Raw genomic sequence first — 26,935 nt, forward strand, 5'->3', positions numbered from 1 at the left:
TAGATCTGTATAGGGGGAAGGGAACAGGAGTGATGGAGGTAGATATGTATAGGGGGAAGGGAACAGGGATACTGGAGTGATGGAGGTAGATCTGTATAGGGGGAAGGGAACAGGGATACTGGAGTGATGGGGGTAGATATGTATAGGGGGAATGGAACAGGGATACTGGAGTGATGGAGGTAGATCTGTATAGGGGGAAGGGAACAGGGATACTGGAGTGATGGGGGTAGATATGTATAGGGGGAATGGAACAGGGATACTGGAGTGATGGAGGTAGATCTGTATAGGGGGAAGGGAACAGGAGTGATGGAGGTAGATCTGTATAGGGGGAAGGGAACAGGGATACTGGAGTGATGGAGGTAGATCTGTATAGGGGGAAGGGAACAGGAGTGATGGAGGTAGATATGTATAGGGGGAAGGGAACAGGGATACTGGAGTGATGGAGGTAGATATGTATAGGGGGAAGGGAACATTAGTGATGGAGGTAGATCTATATAGGGGGAAGGGAACAGGGATACTGGAGTGATGGAGGTAGATCTGTATAGGGGGAAGGGAACAGGAGTGATGGAGGTAGATATGTATAGGGGGAATGGAACAGGAGTGATGGAGGTAGATATGTATAGGGGGAAGGGAACAGGAGTGATGGAGGTAGATATCTATAGGGGGAAGGGAACAGGGATACTGGAGTGATGGAGGTAGATATGTATAGGGGGAAGGGAACAGGGATACTGGAGTGATGGAGGTAGATATGTATAGGGGGAAGGGAACTGGAGTGATGGAGGTAGATCTGTATAGGGGGAAGGGAACAGGAGTGATGGAGGTAGATATGTATAGGGGGAAGGGAACAGGAGTGATGGAGTGATGGGGGTAGATATGTATAGGGGGAAGGGAACAGGAGTGATGGAGGTAGATCTGTATAGGGGGAAGGGAACAGGGATACTGGAGTGATGGGGGTAGATCTGTATAGGGGGAAGGGAACAGGAGTGATGGAGGTAGATATGTATAGGGGGAAGGGAACAGGAGTGATGGAGGTAGATATGTATAGGGGGAAGGGAACAGGAGTGATGGAGGTAGATCTGTATAGGGGGAAGGGAACAGGGATACTGGAGTGATGGAGGTAGATCTGTATAGTGGGAAGGGAACAGGGATACGGGAGTGATGGAGGTATATATGTATAGGGGGAAGGGAACAGGGATACTGGAGTGATGGAGGTAGATATGTATAGTGGGAAGGGAGCAGGAGTGATGGAGGTAGATCTGTATAGGGGGAAGGGAACAGGGATACTGGAGTGATGGAGGTAGATATGTATAGGGGGAAGGGAACAGGGATACTGGAGTGTTGGAGGTAGATCTGTATAGGGGGAAGGGAACAGGGATACTGGAGTGATGGAGGTAGATCTGTATAGGGGGAAGGGAACAGGAGTGATTGGGGTATATATGTATAGGGGGAAGGGAACAGGGATACTGGAGTGATGGAGGTAGATATGTATAGGGGGAAGGGAACAGGAGTGATGGAGGTAGATCTGTATAGGGGGAAGGGAACAGGGGTGATGGAGGTAGATCTGTATAGGGGGAAGGGAACAGGGATACTGGAGTGATGGAGGTAGATCTGTATAGGGGGAAGGGAACAGGAGTGATGGAGGTAGATATGTATAGGGGGAAGGGAACAGGGATACTGGAGTGATGGAGGTAGATCTGTATAGGGGGAAGGGAACAGGGATACTGGAGTGATGGAGGTAGATCTGTATAGGGGGAAGGGAACAGGAGTTATGGAGGTAGATCTGTATAGGGGGACGGGAACAGGGATACTGGAGTGATGAAGGTAGATCTGTATAGGGGGAAGGGAACAGGAGTTATGGAGGTAGATCTGTATAGGGGGAAGGGAACAGGGATACTGGAGTGATGGAGGTAGATATGTATAGGGGGAAGGGAACAGGAGTGATGGAGGTAGATATGTATAGGGGGAAGGGAACAGGGATACTGGAGTGATGGAGGTAGATCTGTATAGTGGGAAGGGAACAGGGATACTGGAGTGATGGAGGTAGATATGTATAGGGGGAAGGGAACAGGGATACGGGAGTGATGGAGGTATATATGTATAGGGGGAAGGGAACAGGGATACTGGAGTGATGGAGGTAGATATGTATAGTGGGAAGGGAGCAGGAGTGATGGAGGTAGATCTGTATAGGGGGAAGGGAACAGGGATACTGGAGTGATGGAGGTAGATATGTATAGGGGGAAGGGAACAGGGATACTGGAGTGATGGAGGTAGATCTGTATAGGGGGAAGGGAACAGGGATACTGGAGTGATGGAGGTAGATCTGTATAGGGGGAAGGGAACAGGAGTGATGGGGGTATATATGTATAGGGGGAAGGGAACAGGGATACTGGAGTGATGGAGGTAGATATGTATAGGGGGAAGGGAACAGGAGTGATGGAGGTAGATCTGTATAGGGGGAAGGGAACAGGGGTGATGGAGGTAGATCTGTATAGGGGGAAGGGAACAGGGATACTGGAGTGATGGAGGTAGATCTGTATAGGGGGAAGGGAACAGGAGTGATGGAGGTAGATATGTATAGGGGGAAGGGAACAGGGATACTGGAGTGATGGAGGTAGATCTGTATAGGGGGAAGGGAACAGGGATACTGGAGTGATGGAGGTAGATCTGTATAGGGGGAAGGGAACAGGAGTTATGGAGGTAGATCTGTATAGGGGGACGGGAACAGGGATACTGGAGTGATGAAGGTAGATCTGTATAGGGGGAAGGGAACAGGAGTTATGGAGGTAGATCTGTATAGGGGGAAGGGAACAGGGATACTGGAGTGATGGAGGTAGATATGTATAGGGGGAAGGGAACAGGAGTGATGGAGGTAGATATGTATAGGGGGAAGGGAACAGGGATACTGGAGTGATGGAGGTAGATCTGTATAGGGGGAAGGGAACAGGGATACTGGAGTGATGGAGGTAGATCTGTATAGGGGGAAGGGAACAGGAGTTATGGAGGTAGATCTGTATAGGGGGAAGGGAACAGGGATACTGGAGTGATGGAGGTAGATATGTATAGGGGGAAGGGAACAGGGATACTGGAGTGATGGAGGTAGATATGTATAGGGGGAAGGGAACAGGAGTGATGGAGGTAGATCTGTATAGGGGGAAGGGAACAGGAGTTATGGAGGTAGATCTGTATAGGGGGACGGGAACAGGGATACTGGAGTGATGAAGGTAGATATGTATAGGGGGAAGGGAACAGGGATACTGGAGTGATGGAGGTAGATCTGTATAGGGGGAAGGGAACAGGGATACTGGAGTGATGGAGGTAGATCTGTATAGGGGGAAGGGAACAGGAGTTATGGAGGTAGATCTGTATAGGGGGACGGGAACAGGGATACTGGAGTGATGGAGGTAGATCTGTATAGGGGGAAGGGAACAGGGATACTGGAGTGATGGAGGTAGATATGTATAGGGGAAGGGAACTGGAGTGATGGAGGTAGATCTGTATAGGGGGAAGGGAACAGGAGTGATGGAGGTAGATATGTATAGGGGGAAGGGAACAGGAGTGATGGAGTGATGGGGGTAGATATGTATAGGGGGAAGGGAACAGGAGTGATGGAGGTAGATCTGTATAGGGGGAAGGGAACAGGGATACTGGAGTGATGGGGGTAGATCTGTATAGGGGGAAGGGAACAGGAGTGATGGAGGTAGATATGTATAGGGGGAAGGGAACAGGAGTGATGGAGGTAGATATGTATAGGGGGAAGGGAACAGGAGTGATGGAGGTAGATCTGTATAGGGGGAAGGGAACAGGGATACTGGAGTGATGGAGGTAGATCTGTATAGTGGGAAGGGAACAGGGATACTGGAGTGATGGAGGTAGATCTGTATAGGGGGAATGGAACAGGGATACTGGAGTGATGGAGGTAGATCTGTATAGGGGGAAGGGAACAGGAGTGATGGGGGTATATATGTATAGGGGGAAGGGAACAGGGATACTGGAGTGATGGAGGTAGATATGTAGGGGAAGGGAACAGGGATACGGAGTGATGGAGGTAGATCTGTATAGGGGGAAGGGAACAGGGATACTGGAGTGATGGAGGTAGATCTGTATAGGGGGAATGGAACAGGGATACTGGAGTGATGGAGGTAGATCTGTATAGGGGGAATGGAACAGGGATACTGGAGTGATGGAGGTAGATCTGTATAGGGGGAAGGGAACAGGAGTGATGGGGGTATATATGTATAGGGGGAAGGGAACAGGGATACTGGAGTGATGGAGGTAGATATGTATAGGGGGAAGGGAACAGGAGTGATGGAGGTAGATCTGTATAGGGGGAAGGGAACAGGAGTTATGGAGGTAGATCTGTATAGGGGGACGGGAACAGGGATACTGGAGTGATGAAGGTAGATATGTATAGGGGGAAGGGAACAGGAGTGATGGAGGTAGATCTGTATAGGGGGAAGGGAACAGGGGTGATGGAGGTAGATCTGTATAGGGGGAAGGGAACAGGGATACTGGAGTGATGGAGGTAGATATGTATAGGGGGAAGGGAACAGGAGTGATGGAGGTAGATATGTATAGGGGGAAGGGAACAGGGATACTGGAGTGATGGAGGTAGATCTGTATAGGGGGAAGGGAACAGGGATACTGGAGTGATGGAGGTAGATCTGTATAGGGGGAAGGGAACAGGAGTTATGGAGGTAGATCTGTATAGGGGGAAGGGAACAGGGATACTGGAGTGATGGAGGTAGATATGTATAGGGGGAAGGGAACAGGGATACTGGAGTGATGGAGGTAGATATGTATAGGGGGAAGGGAACAGGAGTGATGGAGGTAGATATGTATAGGGGGAAGGGAACAGGAGTGATGGAGGTAGATCTGTATAGGGGGAAGGGAACAGGAGTGATGGAGGTAGATCTGTATAGGGGGAAGGGAACAGGGATACTGGAGTGATGGAGGTAGATCTGTATAGGGGGAAGGGAACAGGAGTGATGGGGGTAGATATGTATAGGGGGAAGGGAACAGGGATACTGGAGTGATGGAGGTAGATCTGTATAGGGGGAAGGGAACAGGAGTGATGGAGGTAGATATGTATAGGGGGAAGGGAACAGGAGTGATGGGGGTATATATGTATAGGGGGAAGGGAACAGGAGTGATGGAGGTAGATATGTATAGGGGGAAGGGAACAGGAGTGATGGGGGTATATATGTATAGGGGGAAGGGAACAGGAGTGATGGAGGTAGATATGTATAGGGGGAAGGGAACAGGGATACTGGAGTGATGGAGGTAGATCTGTATAGGGGGAAGGGAACAGGAGTGATGGAGGTAGATCTGTATAGGGGGAAGGGAACAGGGATACTGGAGTGATGGAGGTAGATATGTATAGGGGGAAGGGAACAGGAGTGATGGAGGTAGATATGTATAGGGGGAAGGGAACAGGAGTGATGGAGGTAGATATGTATAGGGGGAAGGGAACAGGGATACTGGAGTGATGGAGGTAGATATGTATAGGGGGAAGGGAACAGGGATACTGGAGTGATGGAGGTAGATCTGTATAGGGGGAAGGGAACTGGAGTTATGGAGGTAGATCTGTATAGGGGGACGGGAACAGGGATACTGGAGTGATGGAGGTAGATCTGTATAGGGGGAAGGGAACAGGAGTTATGGAGGTTGATCTGTATAGGGGGATGGGAACAGGGATACTGGAGTGATGAAGGTAGATCTGTATAGGGGGAAGGGAACAGGGATACTGGAGTGATGGAGGTAGATATGTATAGGGGTAAGGAGACAGGGATACTGGAGTGATGGAGGTAGATCTGTATAGGGGGAAGGGAACAGGGATACTGGAGTGATGGAGGTAGATATGTATAGGGGGAAGGGAACAGGAGTTATGGAGGTAGATATGTATAGGGGGAAGGGAACAGGGATACTGGAGGGATGGAGGTAGATATGTATAGGGGGAAGGGAACAGGAGTGATGGAGGTAGATATGTATATATAACATATATTTACCTTTTACATAGTAGTAACATTTCTAACTTATTTGCATTCATTTTTACTTGTATGTTGACTTCTCCATGTTGAGGTTTTACGTTTCGGCTGACTTAGTGGATGTATAATCATTGCGAATTGAATTATGGGTAGTTTCAGGCCTCGGCGTGAACATAATTGTACACTAGCAAACTCGATCAAAAACGAGGGCTTGAGGGGCTTACGTTTCAAACGGGGATACCCCCAAGGGCATAAGGCGAGGGTAAGTGGACGAGGGTGTGTCTTTTTAAGTGTTTGAAATGTAGCTTTTCTCGCTCTCGCTTTCTCGCGCTCATTCAATTTGCTTTATTGGCATGACGCATCAATGTACAAATTGCCAAAGCTTACGTTGGATATTTACAATATGAAAATAATAAGAATCAAAATTGTCAATGGGACAACCGTAACAACAATAACCAAGGGTCAAAATAACCATGCATTGAACAATAACAATAAGCATACAGTAGAGTACATGTGCAGGTTGATTGGTCTGTCAGACACGGTCCCTCATCTTATGGCAGGCAGCAATGTAGTGCGCTGCCAAACCACAGCTCTCTGCGTCCTCCCCCAACAGGACAGGTAGCCTACTCTCATCAGAGAGGTCTTTGAAACCTTGAATGAGGGTTTCAAATTTGGGGAAATTATATTTTCTAATTGTTTTATATTTTTGACATTTTGTCAGGAAATGCAGCTCCGTCTCAGGTTCTGCTGTGGTGCAGTGGTTGCACAGCCTTTCCTCTACAGGGAGCCAGGTTTTCCTGTGTCTACCCTTCTCAATGGCAAGGCTGTGCTCACTGAGCCTGTACTTTGTCAAGGTTTTTCTAAGGTTTTGATCAGTAATCATGGTCAAATAGTTAGCCACGGTGTACTGTCAATTTAGGGCCAGATAGCACTGCATTTTGCTTTGTGATTGTGCTTGTGTTTCCCAATAAGCAATGTAGTTTTGTTTTGACTGTGTTGTAATTTGGTTTATTCTGATTGATTGGATGTTCTGTTCCTGAGGCTTCAGTGTGTTAGTAGAACAGGTTTGTGAACTCAGCCCCAGGACCAGCTGGATGAGGGGACTATTTTCTTTGCTCAGCTCTTGGCATTGCAGGGCTTGGTAATGATATGAGAGGGGGTTACTGTATTTTAGATGTTTCCAAAACTGAATTGCTCTTTTTTGAGTTTTTATTATTAGTGGATATTGGCCTAATTCTGCCCTGCATGCATGTCGCTCTCTCGCTCTCTCAAAATGTATCAGAAGGGGATGCTGCCATTTGGGACACAAGATCATTGGAGGTTGTGCACCCCGACCTCTGTGCAGTAAACAAGGTTTAGAATGAAACACATTGACTCAGAGGGCTATTGTAATATGTAAGAGATGATTTCATCCGTTTTTGAAACCACTGGAGTCAGTTGAAGCTGTAATACTACTTCAGAACATCTGTTGCTGTCAATCTGATTCAGATGTATTTCATTTTGGGCTCCTGAGTGGCGCAGCTGTCCAAGGCACTGCATCTCAGTGCTGGAGGCGTCACTATAGACCCTGGTTCGATTCCAGGCTGTATCGCAACCGGGCCATGATTTGGGAGTCCTATAGGGCGGTGCGCAATTGGCCCAGCGTCGTTTGAGTTTGGCCGTCATTGTAAATAAGAGTTTGTTCTTAACTGACTTACTCAGGTTAAATAAAAGAAAAATAAATGTTTATTGGTCACCTAGATTTACTGTTTAATTTCATATGAAAAGTCCCTGGCTTTAACTGCCTCTCACATTTCACACACAACTCCTACTACAAAACTGCACTGTCATGATTGGTGCCCAGCCAGCTAAAATCAATTTTCTCCCCTCCCTCTCTCCAGACGCAAGACAACAAGACATTCCTGTCCATGATTAACAACGTGCTGACTACAGATGGATTCTACTTCTGCACTGACTACGACCTGACCCACACCCTCCAGAGACTGGCCAACGTCAGCCACGACTTCCAGGAGATGAGCCTGCTGGAGAGGGTGAGAGGGGGGGTTTGGAAGAGGATAGGAGAGAGGGGGTGTGGAAGTTGGTGGGGGGGAGAGGGGTTTGGAAGAGGGTAGGAGAGAGGGGTTTGGAAGAGGGTAGGAGAGAGGGGGTGTGGAAGAGGGTAAGAGAGAGGGGGTGTGGAAGAGGGTAAGAGAGAGGGGGTGTGGAAGAGGGTAGGAGAGAGGGGGTGTGGAAGAGGGTAGGAGAGAGGGGGTGTGGAAGAGGGTAAGAGAGAGGGGGTGTGGAAGAGGGTAAGAGAGAGGGGGTGTGGAAGAGGGTAAGAGAGAGAGGGTAAGAGAGAGGGGGTGTGGAAGAGGGTAAGAGAGAGGGGGTGTGGAAGAGGGTAAGAGAGAGGGGGTGTGGAAGAGGGTAAGAGAGAGGGGGTGTGGAAGAGGGTAAGAGAGGGGGGGTGTGCTAATAGGGGAGGGGAGAGAGGGTGAGAAATGACTATTGTTCTCTGTAATAAAGACCAATCCTAGACTCTACCTAACCCTCTAGGCTCTTGTGTAGACCTGGAAAGATTGGATCTGAGCCGTATGGCAAACTGTCTACCTCTATCAGAGGGCAAGGTGGAGCTACCACCATATTGCTTATAACTAACCGATTCTTGAAGTGAGTATTTTAGGAGCATAACAGTTGTTTTTGGACAGGGCCAGAGTTTTCGCCTATTGCGCACCGAGCTAGTCAACCATAAAGTATCATCCCATTAGATGATGTTGATGATATCCCTCATCTATATTGGAGGAGTGTCACTGTGGTGTTTGGGCTCCTGCCATTCATGTAAACCACACTAGTCACCTTGCCCTCGTAAACACGCACGCACGTCACAGATGCATTTACTCATGTAAACAAACATACACAAACAGATTGACCTTTTCGCCCACTGTCTCAGCTGGGGTATTACTCTGTAGTGCTGAATGTGTGTTGTACCATGGTGTACAGTATATCTTCACTGTCTCCTATACTGAAACCTTGTCTGACTGGTTTTAATGGTGAGAGGAACGTGTGACATAGTAACGCCTGTTCCATTTCAAAACTGTCTGTCCATACTGTCATTTCATTGGCCCTGGTCCAAAGTAGTGCTGTGTCCATACTCTGACCCCATTGGCCCTGGTCCAAAGTAGTGTTCTGAACAGGGAACAGGGACTGTACAAACTGATGGAGATTATTTACTGCAGGTTGATTTTAAATAATTTTTTAAATAAATTTGTATTTATTTAATTAGGCAAGTTTTAAGAACTAATTCTTATTTACAATGAAAGAAAGAAGCCTGCTCAAAATAAGAAATATTCCAAAACATGCATCCTGTTTGCAATAAGGCACTAAAGTAATACAGCAGAATATGTGGCTAATTAATTGTATGTCCTGAATACAAAGCATTATGTTTGGGGTAAATCCAACACATCACTGAGTACCAGTCTTCATATTGTCAAGCATGGTGGTGGCTGCATCATGTTATGGGTATGCTTGTCATCGGCAAGGACTAGAGAGGGTTTTTTTTAGGATAAAAGGAATGGAATAGAACTAAGCACAGGCAAAATCCGAGAGGATACCCTGGTTGTCTGCTTTCCATCAGACACTGGGAGACAATTTCACCTTCCAGCAGGACAATAACCTAAAACGCAAGGCCAATTATATACGAATTACTTACCAAGACGACATTGAATGTTCCTGAGTGGCCTAGTTACAGTTTTGACTTAAATCAACTTGAATATCTATGGCAGACTTGGAAATGGCTGTCTAGCAATGATCAACAATCAATTTGACAGAGCTTTTTTAAAGAATAATGGGCAAATGTTGCACAATCCAGGTTTGAAAAGCTCTTAGAGACTCACCCAGAATGACTCACAGCTGTAATCGATGCCGAAGGTGATTCTAACATGTATTGACTCATGCGGTTGAATACTTATCTAATCAATATATATTAGTGTTTTATGTTCCGTACATAACACATTTTAATCCCACTTTGTAACACAACAGAAGGGTTGCGAATACCTTCCGAAGGCACTATAGAGAATGAGAGTTTGATTTATTGGTTGGTTCTCCTGTTTCTAGGCAGATCAGAGGTTTGTGTGGAATGGAAGCCTTCTGAGAGAGTTCCTTGCACAGCCAGAGGTGAGTGATATGAAGATGACATCACAACCCCCACCCCCACCCCTTTGCTTAATAACACATTACACATGTCCACGGTCTTCATTCTTTGTTTCTTATTCTAATGTACCGGAGGTAAGCGTATTAGAATATGGACAATATAACATGAACCTTACCCCTCAGAAATGAACTATGTTTGAACAGTAGTTATAGATGACCACAGTATTCGTTCTATCTTTTTCTTACTTTCTTTCTTTGTTGTTCTAATGTATCCTGTTTAAAGGTAATAATTGTATTCCTTTTCAGCTCCACAAGTTTGCGATCCCTGTTGTCCATGGATGTATCCTTTTCATGGTCTTGCTTTGCTCACACTGATCTGAGTGTAGTAATAATCAGTGGGCCCACATCACTGCATAGAGTTTGAGTGGGTCTCTGAGTGTAGTAATAATCAGTGGGCCCACATCACTACATAGAGTTTGAATGGGTCTCTGAGTGTAGTAATAATCAGTGGGCCCACATCACTACATAGAGTTTGAGTGGGTCTCTGAGTGTAGTAATAATCAGTGGGCCCACATCACTACATAGAGTTTGAGTGGGTCTCTGAGTGTAGTAATAATCAGTGGGCCCACATCACTACATAGAGTTTGAGTGGGTCTCTGAGTGTAGTAATAATCAGTGGGCCCACATCACTACATAGAGTTTGAATGGGTCTCTGAGTGTAGTAATAATCAGTGGGCCCACATCACTACATAGAGTTTGAATGGGTCTCTGAGTGTTCTCAAGAACCAATTTCAACTCGATGCAACTGAAATCATTCCCTCAGGGACACTTTAGAAAGTCATTACCAGGAGAGAAATCATAACATCCTCTACTCAGAGTACAGCTCCAACAACATCCTCCACTTAGTGTACGTCTCAAATGGCACCCTGTCTTTTTATATAGTACGCTACTGTTGACCAGAGTCGTATGTGTCCTAGTCTAAAGTAGTGCTCTAAAATAGGGACTAGGGTGCCATTTGGGACACGATCTTAGATACAACTTGGCCCGGTGCTGTAGCGGTGTATTATGTGAGGTCCTTGACGTCCCCGACCCAGTCGCCGTGATGAAGCCGTGCCGTATCAACGGGAAGATCTTTGAATGGATCCTCATATCCAGGAGGAGCTGCTTCAGGGCTGGGGTCAGATACTACGTCAGAGGTAAGACACAGGCTTGCGTCTCAAATGGCACCCTATTCCCTATGTTGTGAACTATATAGGCACCCTATTCCCTATGTAGTGAACTATATAGGCACCCTATTCCCTATGTAGTGAACTATATAGGCACCCTATTCCCTATGTAGTGAACTATATAGGGACCCTATTCCCTATGTAGTGAACTATATAGGCACCCTATTCCCTATGTAGTGAACTATATAGGCACTCTATTCCCTATGTAATGAACTATATAGGCACCCCATTCCCTATGTAGTGAACTATATAGGCACCCCATTCCCTATGTAGTGAGCTATATAGGCACCCTATTCCCTATGTAGTGAACTATATAGGCACTCTATTCCCTATGTAGTGAACTATATAGGCACTCTATTCCCTATGTAGTGAACTATATAGGCACCCCATTCCCTATGTAGTGAACTATATAGGCACCCTATTCCCTATGTAGTGAACTATATAGGCACCCTATTCCCTAAGTAGTGAACTATATAGGCACCCCATTCCCTATGTAGTGAACTATATAGGCACCCCATTCCCTATGTAGTGAACTATATAGGCACCCTATTCCCTATGTAGTGAACTATATAGGCACCCTATTCCCTATGTAGTGAACTATATAGGCACCCTATTCCCTATGTAGTGAACTATATAGGCACCCCATTCCCTAAGTAGTGAACTATATAGGCACCCTATTCCCTATGTAGTGAACTATGTAGTGAACTATATAGGCACCCTATTCCCTATGTAGTGAACTATATAGGGAATAGGGTGCCATTTGGGATGCGGACCTAGTACTGTACTGCGCCGCATTACTGGCATGTTGAATCATTAATGGCCCGGTGGACATGCGTAGTCATTCTCTCATTATCATTATTTGTTTTTCCTCAGGTATCGATTCTGAGGGCCACGCTGCTAACTTTGTGGAGACGGAGCAAATAGTCCTGTACAATGGAGGGAGGGCTTCATTCGTACAGGTGAGTTTGAAAAGTAGGAGACGGTGGTGGTGGACAGGGTGGGCGACGTGGTGGTGGACAGGGTGGGCGACATGGTGGGTGGTGGTGGACAGGGTGGGCGACATGGTGGGTGGTGGTGGACAGGGTGGTGGACAGGGTGGGCGACAGAGTAGTAGTAGTTATTGATTAGGCGCAAGCCTTTTTATTTACATTTTTTTTTTTTGTGGAAAATGTCCGTTTCCCTCCATAGACACGAGGCTCCATGCCCTTCTTCTGGTCTCAGAGGCCCAACCTGAAATACAAGCCCAAACCACTGATCAGCAAGAACACCAATCACGTAAGGGCTTTTACATCTTCTGTCTGTTTCCATCTTTCTATTCCATTGTCAGTACAACAGGTCGAAGGTCAGGTAAACCCACTCTGTGGATATTTTGTTTACTAAATCACCAATTGCCTAGTTAAATAAATTTAAAAAATAAAATGTTTCTCTCAACTGCTTCCTAGATGGATGGCTTCCAGAGGCATTTTGACTCGCAGGTCCTCATCTATGGAAAGCAGACCATTCTGAACCTGGTAGGCCCCTCATTATTTAAGCCTCACAATGGCTAAAACATCACAGCATTATTAGAGAGATGGATATAAGATGGTGTTCTTCTTCTAGGTCAACCAGAAGGGTTCAGAGAAGCCACTGGAACAAGCCTTTGCCAAGATGGTGACTGGCATGGAGAACGGCATGATCAAGTGAGAACTAACCACTTCTCTCCTGAATACTCATCTGGCTTATCATTTCAGTGATTTATACCTTTTTAGATCAGGCCTGGGCAATTCCAGTCCTCGAGGTCCTGATTGGTGTCACAGTTTTGCCCCAGCCAACACACCTGACTCTAATAATCACCTAATCATGATCTTCAGTTTAGAATGTAATTAGATTAAATCAGCTGTGTTTGCTAGGGAATAGGGATGGGGGGAAATTGTAACACCCCATATTGTTATTTTATTGCTATTTTGCACCCCAGTATCTATACTTATCAACTGCACATCTATCACTCCAGTGTTAATGCTAAATTGTAATTATTTCACCACTATGGCCTATTTATTGCCTTACCTCACCATAATCTTACTACATTTACACACACTGTATATAGATTTTTCTATTGTGTTATTGACACTACGTTTGTTTTACTCCATGTGTAACTCTGTGTTTGTGTCGCACTGCTTTGCTTTATCTTGGCCAGATCGCAGTTGTAAATGAGAACTTGTTCTCAACTGGCCTACCTGGTTAAATAAAGGTGAAATAAATAAAAAATAAAATAAAAAAAGGCCCCCCGAGGACTGGAATTTCCCAGGCCTGTTTTTAGATGGATCTAGTGCATCCACTCACACAGACATGCTGTTTCTTCTATTGGCTGCAGGTACGTAGCATTTGACTTCCACAAGGAGTGTAGCAAGATGAGATGGGATCGTCTGAATATCCTGGTGGACAATGTGGCTGAGACACAAGATGAATACAGGTATTACTCTCCATATACACTCCTTTATGAATGGCTGCTAGTCTACACCCACAACCATACAAGACTCAAGTTAAGTTCCTTATGTTAGGTTCTAATTCTCAGAGTAAATAACTCAACGGACACTAGATAAGCTTAACCACGTTTAATTCTTCCCAAAGGGTCGATACAGCTGTATTCAGACATCACGTGTTTCCACCACCACAAGTATATGGTGTTCTTCTAATCTAGGTCAACCAGAAGGGTTCAGAGAAGCCACTGGAACAAGCTCCGATTTAGGCACTCCTCCTTCTCTCCAATCCTTACATCTATTATGGTTCGACAGGAACAAAGGAATAAACCATCATTTCTCCCTTCAGGGGATCTGACCTGACCTCAACCCCCTCATTCGCCTAATCCACAGATGTCCATCCGTTTCCACTATAGCAACCCTGTGACTTCCTCCCGTCCGACCCAGCACATTCCAAAGCCTACATGGTTATCCTACAGATAACCCTAACCTTCTGATGTAAAAACCAGTCTCTTTCACCCCACATACTATACTTCTGAGTACAACAATGTTCCAAGTTTAACCCAGAATCTAATACTTATTAGCAAGAGGATAGACATACGAACATAGAGAGGCTAGTTTGCTTCCTTTCTACCCTTTTATCTCTGGTCTGTCTTTCAAGGTAAAATACCAGTGAGTACATTACAGTAGTCGGTCAGTGACGTCTGGATTAACCTCTGGGGGAAAATGTGTTCAGATTTGCATCCTAAATGGCACACTATTCTCTACATAGTGCACTACTTTTGACCAGGGCCCAAGGAGACAGTGCACTATGTAGGGAATAGGGTGCCATTTCAAATCAAATTGTGTTCGTCACATGCGCCGAATACAACAGGTGTAGGTAGACCTTACAGTGAAATGCTTACTTACAAGCCCTAAACCAACAATGCAGTTTTAAGAAAAATACCCCCCCCAAAAAAGAAATAAAAGCAACAAATAATTAAAGAGCAGCAGTAAAATAACAATAGCAAGGCTATATACAGGGGGTACCGGTACAGGATCAATGTGCGGGGTCACCGGTATTCAGGTAATGTTTCCACTTTAATTATTAAAGTGACTGTGCATAGATAATAAGAGTAGCAGCAGTGTAAAAGGGGGGGGGGGGGGGGTGCAATGCAAATAGTCTGGGTAGCCATTTGATTAGATGTTCAGGAGTCTTATGGCTTGGGGGTAGAAGCTGTTTAGAAGTCTCTTGGACCTAGACTTGGCGCTCTGGGACCTAGACTTGGCGCTCTGGTACCTCTTGCCGTGCAGTAGCAGACAGAACAGTCTATGACTAGGGTGGCTGGAGTCTTTGACAATTTTTAGGGCCTTCCTCTGACACCGCCTGGTATAGAGGTCCTGGATGGCAGGAAGCTTGGCCCCAGTGATGTACTGGGCCGTACACGCTACCCTTTGTAGTGCCTTGTGGTCGGAGGCCGAGCAGTTGCCAAACCAGGCAGTGATGCAATCAGTCAGGATGCTCTTGATGGTGCAGCTGTAAAACCTTTTGAGGATCTGAGGACCCATGCCAAATCTTTTCAGTCTCCTGAGAGGGAATAGGTTTTGTCGTGCCCTCTTCACGACTGTCTTGGTGTGCTTGGACCATGTTAGTTTGTTGGTGATGTGGACACCAAGGAACTTGAAGCACTCAACCTGCTCCACTGCAGCCTCATCGATGAGAATGGGGGCGTGCTCGGTCCTCCTTTTCCTGTAGTCCAAAATCATCTCCTTTGTCTTGATCACGCTGAGGAAGAGGTTGTTGTCCTTGCACCTCACGGCCAAGTCTCCACTGTGTCATCAGCAGACTTAATGATGGTGTTGGAGTCATGCCTGGCTGTGCAGTCATGAGTAAACGGAGTACAGGAGGGGACTGAGCACGCATCCCTGAGGGGCCCCTGTGTTGAGGATCAGCGTGGCGGATATGTTTTTACCTACCCTTACCACCTGGGGGCGGCCCTTCAGGAAGTGGAGGATCCAGTTGCAGAGGGAGTTGTTTACTCCGTGTCCTTAGCTTAGTGATGAGCTTTGAGGGTACTATGGTGTTGAACGCTGAGCTGTAGTCAATGAATAGTATTCTCACATAGGTGTTCTTTTTGTCCAGGTGGGAACGGGCAGTGTCGAGTGCAATAGAGATTGCATCATCTGTGGATCTGTTGGGGCGGTATGCAATTTGGAGTGGGTTTAGGTGTTGTGAGCCATGACCAGCCTTTCAAAGCATTTCATGGCTACAGACGTGAGTGCTACGGATCGGTAGTCGTTTAGGCAGGTTACCTTAGTGTTCTTGGGCACAGGGACTATGGTGGTCTGCTTGAAACATGTTGGTATTACAGACTCGGACAGGGCGAGGTTGAAAATGTCAGTGTAGACACTTGCCAGTTGGTCAGCGCATGCTCGGAGTAGACATCCCGGTAATCCATCTGGCCCCGCGGCCTTGGGAATGTTGACCTGTTTCAAGGTCTTACTCACATCCACACACACACAGCGCCAACTAGCTCTCACGGTCTCACATCAGAATTAGACATTCATCCATGTTTCATGAATGTCATATTTTCGTAGTTCTTTCAAAACGTCAAATTTAAAAGTTTTTAATGTTAAGGTTAGACATGAACTCTGAATGGTTGTTAAACATGAACTCTGAATGGTTAAGGTTAGACATGAACTCTGAATGGTTAAGGTGAGACATGAACTCTGAATGGTTGTTAAACATGAACTCTGAATGGTTAAGGTTAGGCATTAACTCTGAATGGTTGTTAAACATGAACTCTGAATGGTTAAGGTTAGACATGAACTCTGAATGGTTAAGGTGAGACATGAACTCTGCATGGTTAAGGTCAGACATGAACTCTGCATGGTTAAGGTCAGACATGAACTCTGCATGGTTAAGGTCAGACATGAACTCTGCATGGTTAAGGTCAGACATGAACTCTGAATGGTTAAGGTGAGACATGAACTCTGAATGGTTAAGGTGAGACATGAACTCTGAATGGTTAAGGTGAGACATGAACTCTGAATGGTTAAGGTGAGACATGAACTCTGAATGGTTAAGGTGAGACATGAACTCTGAATGGTTAAGGTGAGACATGAACTCTGAATGGTTAAGGTGAGACATGAACTCTGAATGGTTAAGGTGAGACATGAACTCTGAATGGTTAAGGTGAGACATGAACTCTGAATGGTTAAGGTGAGACATGAACTCTGAATGGTTAAGGTGAGACATGAACTCTGAATGGTTAAGGTGAGACATGAACTCTGAATGGTTAAGGTGAGACATGAACTCTGAATGGTTAAGGTGAGACATGAACTCTGAATGGTTAAGGTGAGACATGAACTCTGAATGGTTAAGGTGAGACATGAACTCTGAATGGTTAAGGTTAGACATGAACTCTGAATGGTTAAGGTTAGACATGAACTCTGAATGGTTAAGGTTAGACATGAACTCTGAATGGTTAAGGTTAGACATGAACTCTGAATGGTTAAGGTTAGACATGAACTCTGCATGGTTAAGGTCAGACATGAACTCTGCATGGTTAAGGTCAGACATGAACTCTGCATGGTTAAGGTCAGACATGAACTCTGCATGGTTAAGGTCAGACATGAACTCTGCATGGTTAAGGTCAGACATGAACTCTGAATGGTTAAGGTGAGACATGAACTCTGAATGGTTAAGGTGAGACATGAACTCTGAATGGTTAAGGTGAGACATGAACTCTGAATGGTTAAGGTGAGACATGAACTCTGAATGGTTAAGATGAGACATGAACTCTGAATGGTTAAGGTGAGACATGAACTCTGAATGGTTAAGGTGAGACATGAACTCTGAATGGTTAAGGTGAGACATGAACTCTGAATGGTTAAGGTGAGACATGAACTCTGAATGGTTAAGGTGAGACATGAACTCTGAATGGTTAAGGTGAGACATGAACTCTGAATGGTTAAGGTGAGACATGAACTCTGAATGGTTAAGGTGAGACATGAACTCTGAATGGTTAAGGTGAGACATGAACTCTGAATGGTTAAGGTTAGACATGAACTCTGAATGGTTAAGGTTAGACATGAACTCTGAATGGTTAAGGTTAGACATGAACTCTGAATGGTTAAGGTTAGACATGAACTCTGCATGGTTAAGGTCAGACATGAACTCTGCATGGTTAAGGTCAGACATGAACTCTGCATGGTTAAGGTCAGACATGAACTCTGCATGGTTAAGGTCAGACATGAACTCTGCATGGTTAAGGTCAGACATGAACTCTGCATGGTTAAGGTCAGACATGAACTCTGCATGGTTAAGGTCAGACATGAACTCTGCATGGTTAAGGTCAGACATGAACTCTGCATGGTTAAGGTCAGACATGAACTCTGCATGGTTAAGGTGAGACATGAACTCTGAATGGTTAAGGTGAGACATGAACTCTGAATGGTTAAGGTGAGACATGAACTCTGAATGGTTAGGTGCTGTCCCAACATTACAGTGCTGTTACTGGCTCTGTGGATATGTGTTCTCCTGACTCCTCTGTCTCTCTGCAGCTACTTCATGGTAGACACGGAGGGGAAGGTGTTGTCCCAGCAGAAGGGGACGTTCCGCAGTAACTGCATGGACTGTCTGGACCGCACCAACGTCATTCAGAGCATGCTGGCCCGCCGCTCCATACAGTCCCAGCTACAGGTAGGAAGTCCTCCAGAGCTGGCCCGCCGCTCCATACAGTCCCAGCTACAGGTAGGAAGTCCTCCAGAGCTGGCCCGCCGCTCCATACAGTCCCAGCTACAGGTAGGAAGTCCTCCAGAGCTGGCCCGCCGCTCCATACAGTCCCAGCTACAGGTAGGAAGTCCTCCAGAGCTGGCCCGCCGCTCCATACAGTCCCAGCTACAGGTAGGAAGTCCTCCAGAGCTGGCCCGCCGCTCCATACAGTCCCAGCTACAGGTAGGAAGTTCTCCAGAGCTGGCCCGCCGCTCCATACAGTTCCAGCTACAGGTAGGAAGTCCTCCAGAGCTGGCCCGCCGCTCCATACAGTCCCAGCTACAGGTAGGAAGTACTCCCGAGCTGGCCCGCCGCTCCATACAGTTCCAGCTACAGGTAGGAAGTCCTCCAGAGCTGGCCCGCCGCTCCATACAGTTCCAGCTACAGGTAGGAAGTCCTCCAGAGCTGGCCCGCCGCTCCATACAGTCCCAGCTACAGGTAGGAAGTCCTCCCGAGCTGGCCCGCCGCTCCATACAGTCCCAGCTACAGGTAGGAAGTCCTCCAGAGCTGGCCCGCCGCTCCATACAGTCCCAGCTACAGGTAGGAAGTCCTCCAGAGCTGGCCCGCCGCTCCATACAGTCCCAGCTACAGGTAGGAAGTCCTCCAGAGCTGGCCCGCCGCTCCATACAGTTCCAGCTACAGGTAGGAAGTCCTCCAGAGCTGGCCCGCCGCTCCATACAGTTCCAGCTACAGGTAGGAAGTCCTCCAGAGCTGGCCCGCCGCTCCATACAGTCCCAGCTACAGGTAGGAAGTCCTCCAGAGCTGGCCCGCCGCTCCATACAGTCCCAGCTACAGGTAGGAAGTCCTCCAGAGCTGGCCCGTCGTTCCATACAGTCCCAGCTACAGGTGTGTGGATGGTACACGCTTCTTTTTGCTAGACGGTACACTCCGATGGAGCAGACAGAGTACCCCATTCTGCCTCAATACAGTCCCAGCTACTGGTGTGTGGTTGTTACACTTAAACTCAGAGGGATCCTTTACTGCCGACTTTAACTTATACAGTCCCAGCTACAGGTAGGAGGGTTGCACTCATTATCACTTGAAGAGAATAAAAACCTGACCACCGCTCTGCAGTAGTATTCACAACTCATTATCACTTGAAGAGAATAAAAACCTGACCACCGCTCTGCAGTAGTATTCACAACTCATTATCACTTGACAGATACTCAGCGACCAGGCAGAGTACCTCAAACCCCCTTGTTTCACACACTGTGGGAGTTATCATTCTGACACTTACAGGAGGCAGAGAGTTGAACCAAGGGTTGAACAAAGACAACTAGCTACTGTTTCCCACAGTTGAATAACTTACTATTGACAGTTTTTTATTTTAGAGAACAAGCTGAATGACTGAGCCCTAGTTCCCTACCCTATCCCCTTCTAAATGGACTTATGTATGCTTGTTTGGTGGTTGTCCACAGAGGATGGGTGTCCTGCATGTGGCCCAGCGGATTGAAGAACAGGACGATTTTGAGAAGATCTACAAGAATGGTAAGTGGGCCCCGCCCCTCTAGGCCATCAGTGGCAGCTACTTTAGGTCTTTTTACACTGGATCATTTTAGCCCGGGGCTACCACTAACCTGGGTTAAACTTAGCCCGGGGCTACCACTAACCTGGGTTAAACTTAGCCCGGGGCTACCACTAACCTGGGTTAAACTTAGCCCGGGGCTACCACTAACCTGGGTTAAACTCAGCCCGGGGCTACCACTAACCTGGGTTAAACTCAGCCCAGGGCTAAGGAGGCTGTCAGTGTGTGAACGCAGCTTTTGAGTGTCATATGAGGTTGATCTGTCTAGTCTGTCACACTGCTCTGCTCACTAACAATGTCTTGTCTGTTTTCTGTGATAGCTTGGGCTGACAATGCCAATGCATGCGCCAAGCAGTACGCTGGTACGGGAGCCTTGAAGACTGACTTCACCAGGTATAGAAATGCGTGTGCTGCTGACCTCTGAACTATACAGTGCCTAGAGATATTTTCTACATTTTCTATTTTCTATTTTTCAACGTTTTGTTGTGTTACAGCCTGAATTTCAAATGGATTAAATTGAGATGTTGTGTTACTAGCCTACACACAATAACCCATAATGTCAAGGTGGAATTATGTTTTTCGACATTTTTACAAATGAATAATAAAATGAAAAGCTGAAATGTCAAGTATTTTATGTTATGACAAGCCTAAATAAATTCAGGAGTAAAAATGTGCTTAACAAGTCACATAATAAGTTGCATGGACTCACTCTGTGTGAAATAAGTGTTTAACATTATTTTTTAATGACTACCCCATCCCTGTACCCCACACATACAATTATCTGTAAGGTCCCTCGGTCGAGCAGTGAATTTCAAACACAGATTCAACCACAAAGACTAGGGATGTTTTCCAATGCCTCGCAAAGAAGGGCACCTATTGGTAGATGTGTAAAAATTAAAAAAAAGCAGACATTGAATATCCCTTTGAGCGTGGTGAAGTTATTAATTACATTTTGTACGGTGTATCAATACACCCAGTCACTACAAAGATACAGGCGTCCTTCCTAACTCAGTTGCTGGAGAGGAAGGAAACCGCTCAGGGATTTTAACATGAGGCCAATGGTGAATTTAAAACAGTTGCAAAGTTTAATGGTTGTGATATGAGAGAACTGAGGATGAATCAACATTGTAGTTATTCCACGACAATAACCTAATTGACAGAGTGAAAAGGAAGCCTGTACAGAACAAATATATTCCAAAACATGCATCCTGTTTGCAACTAGGCACTAATGTAATACTGCAAAAAATATGGAAAAGAAATGAACTATGTCCCGAATACAAAGTATTATGTTTTGGGCAAATTTTAATAAAACGCATTAGAGTACCACTTTCCATATTTTCAATCATAATGGTGGCTGCATCATGTTATGGGAATGCTTGTAATCGTTAAGGACTGTGGAGTTTTTCAGGATAATAAATAAATGGAATGAAGCTAAGCACAGGAACAATCTTGGTTGTCTGCTTTCTATCAGACACTGGGAGATGAATTTACCTTTCAGCACGTCAATAACCTAAAACACAAAGCCAAATATTCACTGGAGTTGCTTACCAGGAAGACAGTGAATGTTCATAAGTGGCCGAGTTAGTTTTGACTTAAATCTACTTGAAAATCTATGGCAAGACCGGAAAATGGTTGTCTAGCAATGATCAACAAACAATTTAACAGAGCTTGAAGAATTTTGAAAAGAATAATGGGTAAATGTTGCACAATCCAGATGTGGAAAACTCTTAGACTTACCCAGAAACACTCACAGCTGTAAATGTGATATTTCTGTATTTTATTTTCAATACATTTCTACAAACATGTTTTCACTTAGTCATTATGGGCTGTTGTGTGTGTATATGGGTGAGATAAAAACATATATTTAATCCTTTCAGAATTCAGGCTGTAACACAACAAAATGTGGAATAAGTCAAGGTGTATGAATACTTTCTGAAGGCCCTGTATGCAGGCCTGCATGTCTGTGTGCTGCTGACATCTGAAATATATACAGGCCTGCATGTCTGTGTGCTGCTGACATCTGAAATATATACAGGCCTGCATGTCTGTGTGCTGCTTACATCTGAAATATATACAGGCCTGCATGTCTGTGTGCTGCTGACATCTGAAATATATACAGGCCTGCATGTCTGTGTGCTGCTGACATCTGAAATATATACAGGCCTGCATGTCTGTGTGCTGCTGACATCTGAAATATATACAGGCCTGCATGTCTGTGTGCTGCTTACATCTGAAATATATACAGGCCTGCATGTCTGTGTGCTGCTTACATCTGAAATATATACAGGCCTGCATGTCTGTGTGCTGCTGACATCTGAAATATATACAGGCCTGCATGTCTGTGTGCTGCTGACATCTGAAATATATACAGGCCTGCATGTCTGTGTGCTGCTGACATCTGAAATATATACAGGCCTGCATGTCTCCAGAGACTATGCTTGTTTAGTTGGAGGTCAACTGTTTGTTGTGTGGCTTCAATTTGAGGTCACGTTTTCATTTCTATGCAAACTGTCTAGGTACTATCTGGTTGGTAGATAATGTCCGTGTGGCCATGAGATGTTGATGGTGGTTATTTCTCCTTCACCTGTCATTCGTATTGCTACGTGGACATTATGGTAGACAGTCTGACTACTTGCTTGTTGGTGACTGACAGTGTCTGTTATTGATGGTTGTTATTTCCTGTCTTGTTGGGAGAGTTGACAGTGTGTGTGTGTTATTTCCTGTCCTTCATCAGGACAGGGAAGAGGACCCAGATGGGTCTGGTGATGGACGGTGTGAACTCTGCCATCCGTTACTACAAGAATAACTTCTCTGACGGCTTCAGACAAGTACGTCTGATTTTTAAATTTGAAAAAGGCCTAGAAAAATAACACATTTTGAACTACATAAGGTAGGAATAGTGTATTACTGTCATATCTGCTGTGTAGATGGACCAATTTCCTGCTTAAGACCAATGTTTTCCTCAAATCATAATTTTACAAAAACTATATATAATTCTTCATCCATGTGTTTTAGAGAGACATGGAGTTATTTCACTGTGTTTTTGTTGTCAGTCCTTTTAAGCAATGAAGGGTATGTGTGTTGTCTCCAGGATTCCATTGATTTGTTCCTTGGAAACTACGCTGTTGATGAAACAGACGGACCAACTCCACTTCGCATCCAAAAGGACTGGAAGTTCCTCACGGTCAGTTGCCTCTCTCCATCTCAAAGTAGTAATGGGGATGTATCATGGTCAGAAGTGGGGAGAGGCCTTTTTGGGATGTCCTGGCACCAGTCAGGATGTCCAGACTGATCGTCATGTTTTGTGATTCACTTTACATGACTACGTCTCTGGTCCTCTCCTCCATTTATTTGTATTATTTTTTTAAAATACTGAGTTCTGCTTCCCACCCCAAACTATGAGTAATGTATTTTTGTTGTCTTTGTCTTGCAGCTGCCCATCATCATGGTGGTAGCATTCTCCATGTGTATCATCTGCCTCCTCATGGCTGGTAAGAAAAAACCCATCTGACAACCACTTGTCTAAAGGAACATTCTAGCCTTTTAACTTTTAGCTCTGTTAACCTCAGGACACAAGGGCATGCTAGTTCTGTTTGTGTCCTTAACAATTCGTTGTGATCTCTGGTCACACAAATTTATATATTTATGGTCTCTGACAAGTTTCCCCCTCCATCTTTGTATCCTTGATATTTGTCGTTCTCTGATGAGTGGTGTCCCTCTCTCTTTCCCAGGTGACACGTGGACTGAGACCCTGGCCTATGTGTTGTTCTGGGGCACTGCTGCTGCCGTCACCGCTGCCGTCATCGTCTTCAACGGCCGTGACTTCGTGGATGCCCCCAAACTGGTGCAGAAAGAGAAGATGGACTGAACGTGCGTGTGTGTGTGTGTGTGTGGAAAGCAGCTCGGCCCAGCGGACTCCTATACCTCTTCATCTTCATCCAACTCTTCTTCCTCCCGGCTGCTTGAGGCTCGGACACTGTCCTCCTAGGTTACGTTCCAAATGGCACCCTATTCCCTATATAGTGCACTGGAATAGGATTCCATTTGGGAAGTAACCCTATAGTTTCTATAGGGGTTTCTACTCCGACCCAGAACTCCTGTTTATCAGGCAGCATACCTACTGAAGCCGCTCTGAACTCTACAGTCTCCTATCAGACTCTGTCCTCCTTCACCTCCTTCCTAGCCCTTCCTTCCTTAGATCATGGTGTATGCTGACCTTTTTTATTATGTTTAATTTCTCTGTGTTGGACAAGGCTGGTGTACAGTCGGTCAACCTCGGTGATGGTTTAACCACTTTGAAGGCACCACACGGTAATGGCTATTACAGAGGTCTCTCAGAAAACATTTTGATGGCACTTTAGTGAATTGCAGCGTAATTCTTCATTTTTCATGAAAGCAACTTTAATAAGACGATATTCAATATTCTTGTTATACATTAAATGAATGGTTTCTTTGGTTTAACTTTTCTGTTTACTGTAATTCAAATGCAATGTATTTTTAGACTAGGAAACTACAGAGAAACGGTTGGCACTATAACATGCACTATGACTGGGGTACATTGTTTAGAAAGATAACATGTTTTGGTTGTTCTCTTGAATGTAATAAGCCTTACTATACTACTCGTTTAAAGAACACACACACACATATATATATATCGCTAAACTAGCTAGTTCCCCTAGAGACGAATGACGTGGCGTGGGGGGGAGAATGTATTGCTACTATGAACATAAATCGTGCAAAATATTTATGAATCTATTTTTAAGTAAGGGTTTCTTGCTTAGCTTACCATCTTTTATTTTTTTGTATTTTGGGTGAACATGAAATAAGTTGCACCTAGTATGTGATCTGAGCGGTGGGAGATGTTGTTCATTCATTGTTGATTATAGGGTAGTCACTATACCATAGTTCTGTCATAACCTTGACTTGTCAGTGTTTTCTAGTTTACTTCTCACAGTATTTAGGGATTGTTATGCTCCAGATACAGAATTTAATTTAAATGTACATTTAATTGAATTTAAAACCACACTTTAGACCTGCCTTACAAGCTTGCCCCCCTCCATGATTTGAGGGAGTGGACGTAACCATTCCTTGTTATCGTGAATATGATTTCTCGTCTTAATGGGTTTCGGGATTTTTCCAGATTTTTGTCTATTCAATAGATTTGTTTTGTAGACAGTTTATGTTGCTATGCCTTTGTGTGTCTACTTTCCTGTTCTGATGATTTCCATCTTGAATATGCAGTGTTGAGCACTTATTCTAAATACAGAAGTAGAGGTCACGGTGTAAAATATTTTACAACATCAGCACAATTCCATTGTTCCTTTTAGAATGTGTTATGGTAATCTGCCAGTGATTTACAACATTTTAACGCTAAATTAGAATGTATTAGTTAATATACTAGAACTAATATTTATTCTAGCTGGGCAGTGGTAACTACAAAGGAGGGAGGACCAACTCAAGCTTGTCTACTGTTGTGTTTCCATGAACATCCTTGCAATTATATATATATATATACTGTATATTTTACAATGAGATTGTATGCTGAGCACTTATTTGCAGAGTCTATACTAAATGTAAAGATCAAGCAGTGATTTATATATTTTTTATCTGGATGAGAATTTAGTGATCTTTTGAGTCAACAACCGCATTTTAAAGGCGTATGATTTGCCTGGTGAATATTTTTTGCTTATAATCTTGGGTTTACGTTTTGAATATTTATCTCAGACAGTGGAGGTTGGTAGCACCTTAATTAGGGAGGACGGGCTTGTAATGAGGGGAATGGTACAAAACACATGGTTTCCATGTGTTTGCTGCCGTTCCATTCGCTCCGTTCCAAGCCATTATGATGAGCCGTCCTCCCCCTCAGCAGCCTCCACTGTTCTCAGAATATTAGATGTATTTTGGAATATGGTTGTTTTTGTGAATGTATTAATAGTGGATGATTTTTCTTTTTTGAAACCCATTTTTTCCCTCTGTCACCATTCCTTTTGTTGGTATTCAAAACCCTGAACATTCCCATAATACATGTAACTGAGCTGTGATGTAGCCTGGTCCCAGATGTGTTTGTGCCATCATGCCATGACAAATCAATGAGTGACATGGAGTTGGCATGATAGCACAAAGAGACTGGAACCCAGGATAGCTATGAAGACCCTGGACAGTATATCAACCGACTGAGGTTAGTGGTAGACTTTTACATTTTGTAAGAGTAAGTGGTGGGCTGTTTACTATGAAACTAGTTCTCGATCTTGACTGGTTTACCAGAAAGGCCATGTTCCCAGTAGGTGCGCTAAAAGATCATAGAAACGACTATTGAATAAAAAATATCCAAGTACTGCCACTGGCAAGAACATGTTACTGAGTGGTTCAGGGGTATGACAGGATCAGTAGCTAGCTACAGTAATTTGATTGTACAACTTGATAAATGATTATACTTACATCCAATCAGATGGAATTAAGTAAACGACATAAGATCTAACTGGTAATGTCATTGGCAATTGTGCTCTTTCATCATGAATGGCCATATACTCGAATAGGCCATCCTACCTATCCCTAGCCCAATATTGGACTAAAGGTGCTTAACATTACTCCTTAGGCTCAGTTGAAGGACCTTACATGTTCTATTTAAAGGGCGAATTGGCTATGGATGCCAAAACAGCCAAATACTCCCTCTAAACCTGAATCGATTCACAATTGCGGTACGGTTCTAGAAACAAATCCCTCGACTTTCATATCACATCAAAATACACACGTACTGTAGACTGTTTTTAACCGGTTTTAACACAGTTGCAGCCAACAGTATAGTTTCAGTTACACGTTTGTGGCGTCTGTCTTCCGTTTACACACAGGTGAACACAGTG

The 26,935-nt window shown here is 44.9% G+C and overlaps 1 protein-coding gene across 1 annotated transcript in view; it reads left to right on the forward strand.

The window, feature by feature from the left end:
* The window catches only part of LOC120022480 (phosphatidylinositol-3-phosphatase SAC1-A), a 37,602-nt gene extending 11,187 nt beyond the window's left edge, over nt 1–26,415 (forward strand). The window contains exons 5-20 of the mRNA XM_038966400.1: nt 7,865–8,014; nt 10,077–10,136; nt 10,419–10,452; nt 11,207–11,308; nt 12,212–12,297; nt 12,527–12,613; nt 12,781–12,849; nt 12,938–13,017; nt 13,689–13,787; nt 18,340–18,478; nt 19,969–20,038; nt 20,396–20,468; nt 22,810–22,903; nt 23,167–23,259; nt 23,509–23,566; nt 23,807–26,415. Coding sequence (XP_038822328.1) covers nt 7,865–8,014; nt 10,077–10,136; nt 10,419–10,452; nt 11,207–11,308; nt 12,212–12,297; nt 12,527–12,613; nt 12,781–12,849; nt 12,938–13,017; nt 13,689–13,787; nt 18,340–18,478; nt 19,969–20,038; nt 20,396–20,468; nt 22,810–22,903; nt 23,167–23,259; nt 23,509–23,566; nt 23,807–23,943 — 1,431 coding nt within the window. The 3' untranslated portion in view covers nt 23,944–26,415. The remainder of the gene's footprint in view (nt 1–7,864; nt 8,015–10,076; nt 10,137–10,418; nt 10,453–11,206; nt 11,309–12,211; nt 12,298–12,526; nt 12,614–12,780; nt 12,850–12,937; nt 13,018–13,688; nt 13,788–18,339; nt 18,479–19,968; nt 20,039–20,395; nt 20,469–22,809; nt 22,904–23,166; nt 23,260–23,508; nt 23,567–23,806) is intronic.
* The last annotated feature ends 520 nt before the right edge of the window (nt 26,416–26,935 follow it).

The sequence above is a fragment of the Salvelinus namaycush genome, chromosome 27 (assembly GCF_016432855.1).
Source record: "Salvelinus namaycush isolate Seneca chromosome 27, SaNama_1.0, whole genome shotgun sequence".
Lineage (NCBI taxonomy): Eukaryota > Metazoa > Chordata > Actinopteri > Salmoniformes > Salmonidae > Salvelinus > Salvelinus namaycush.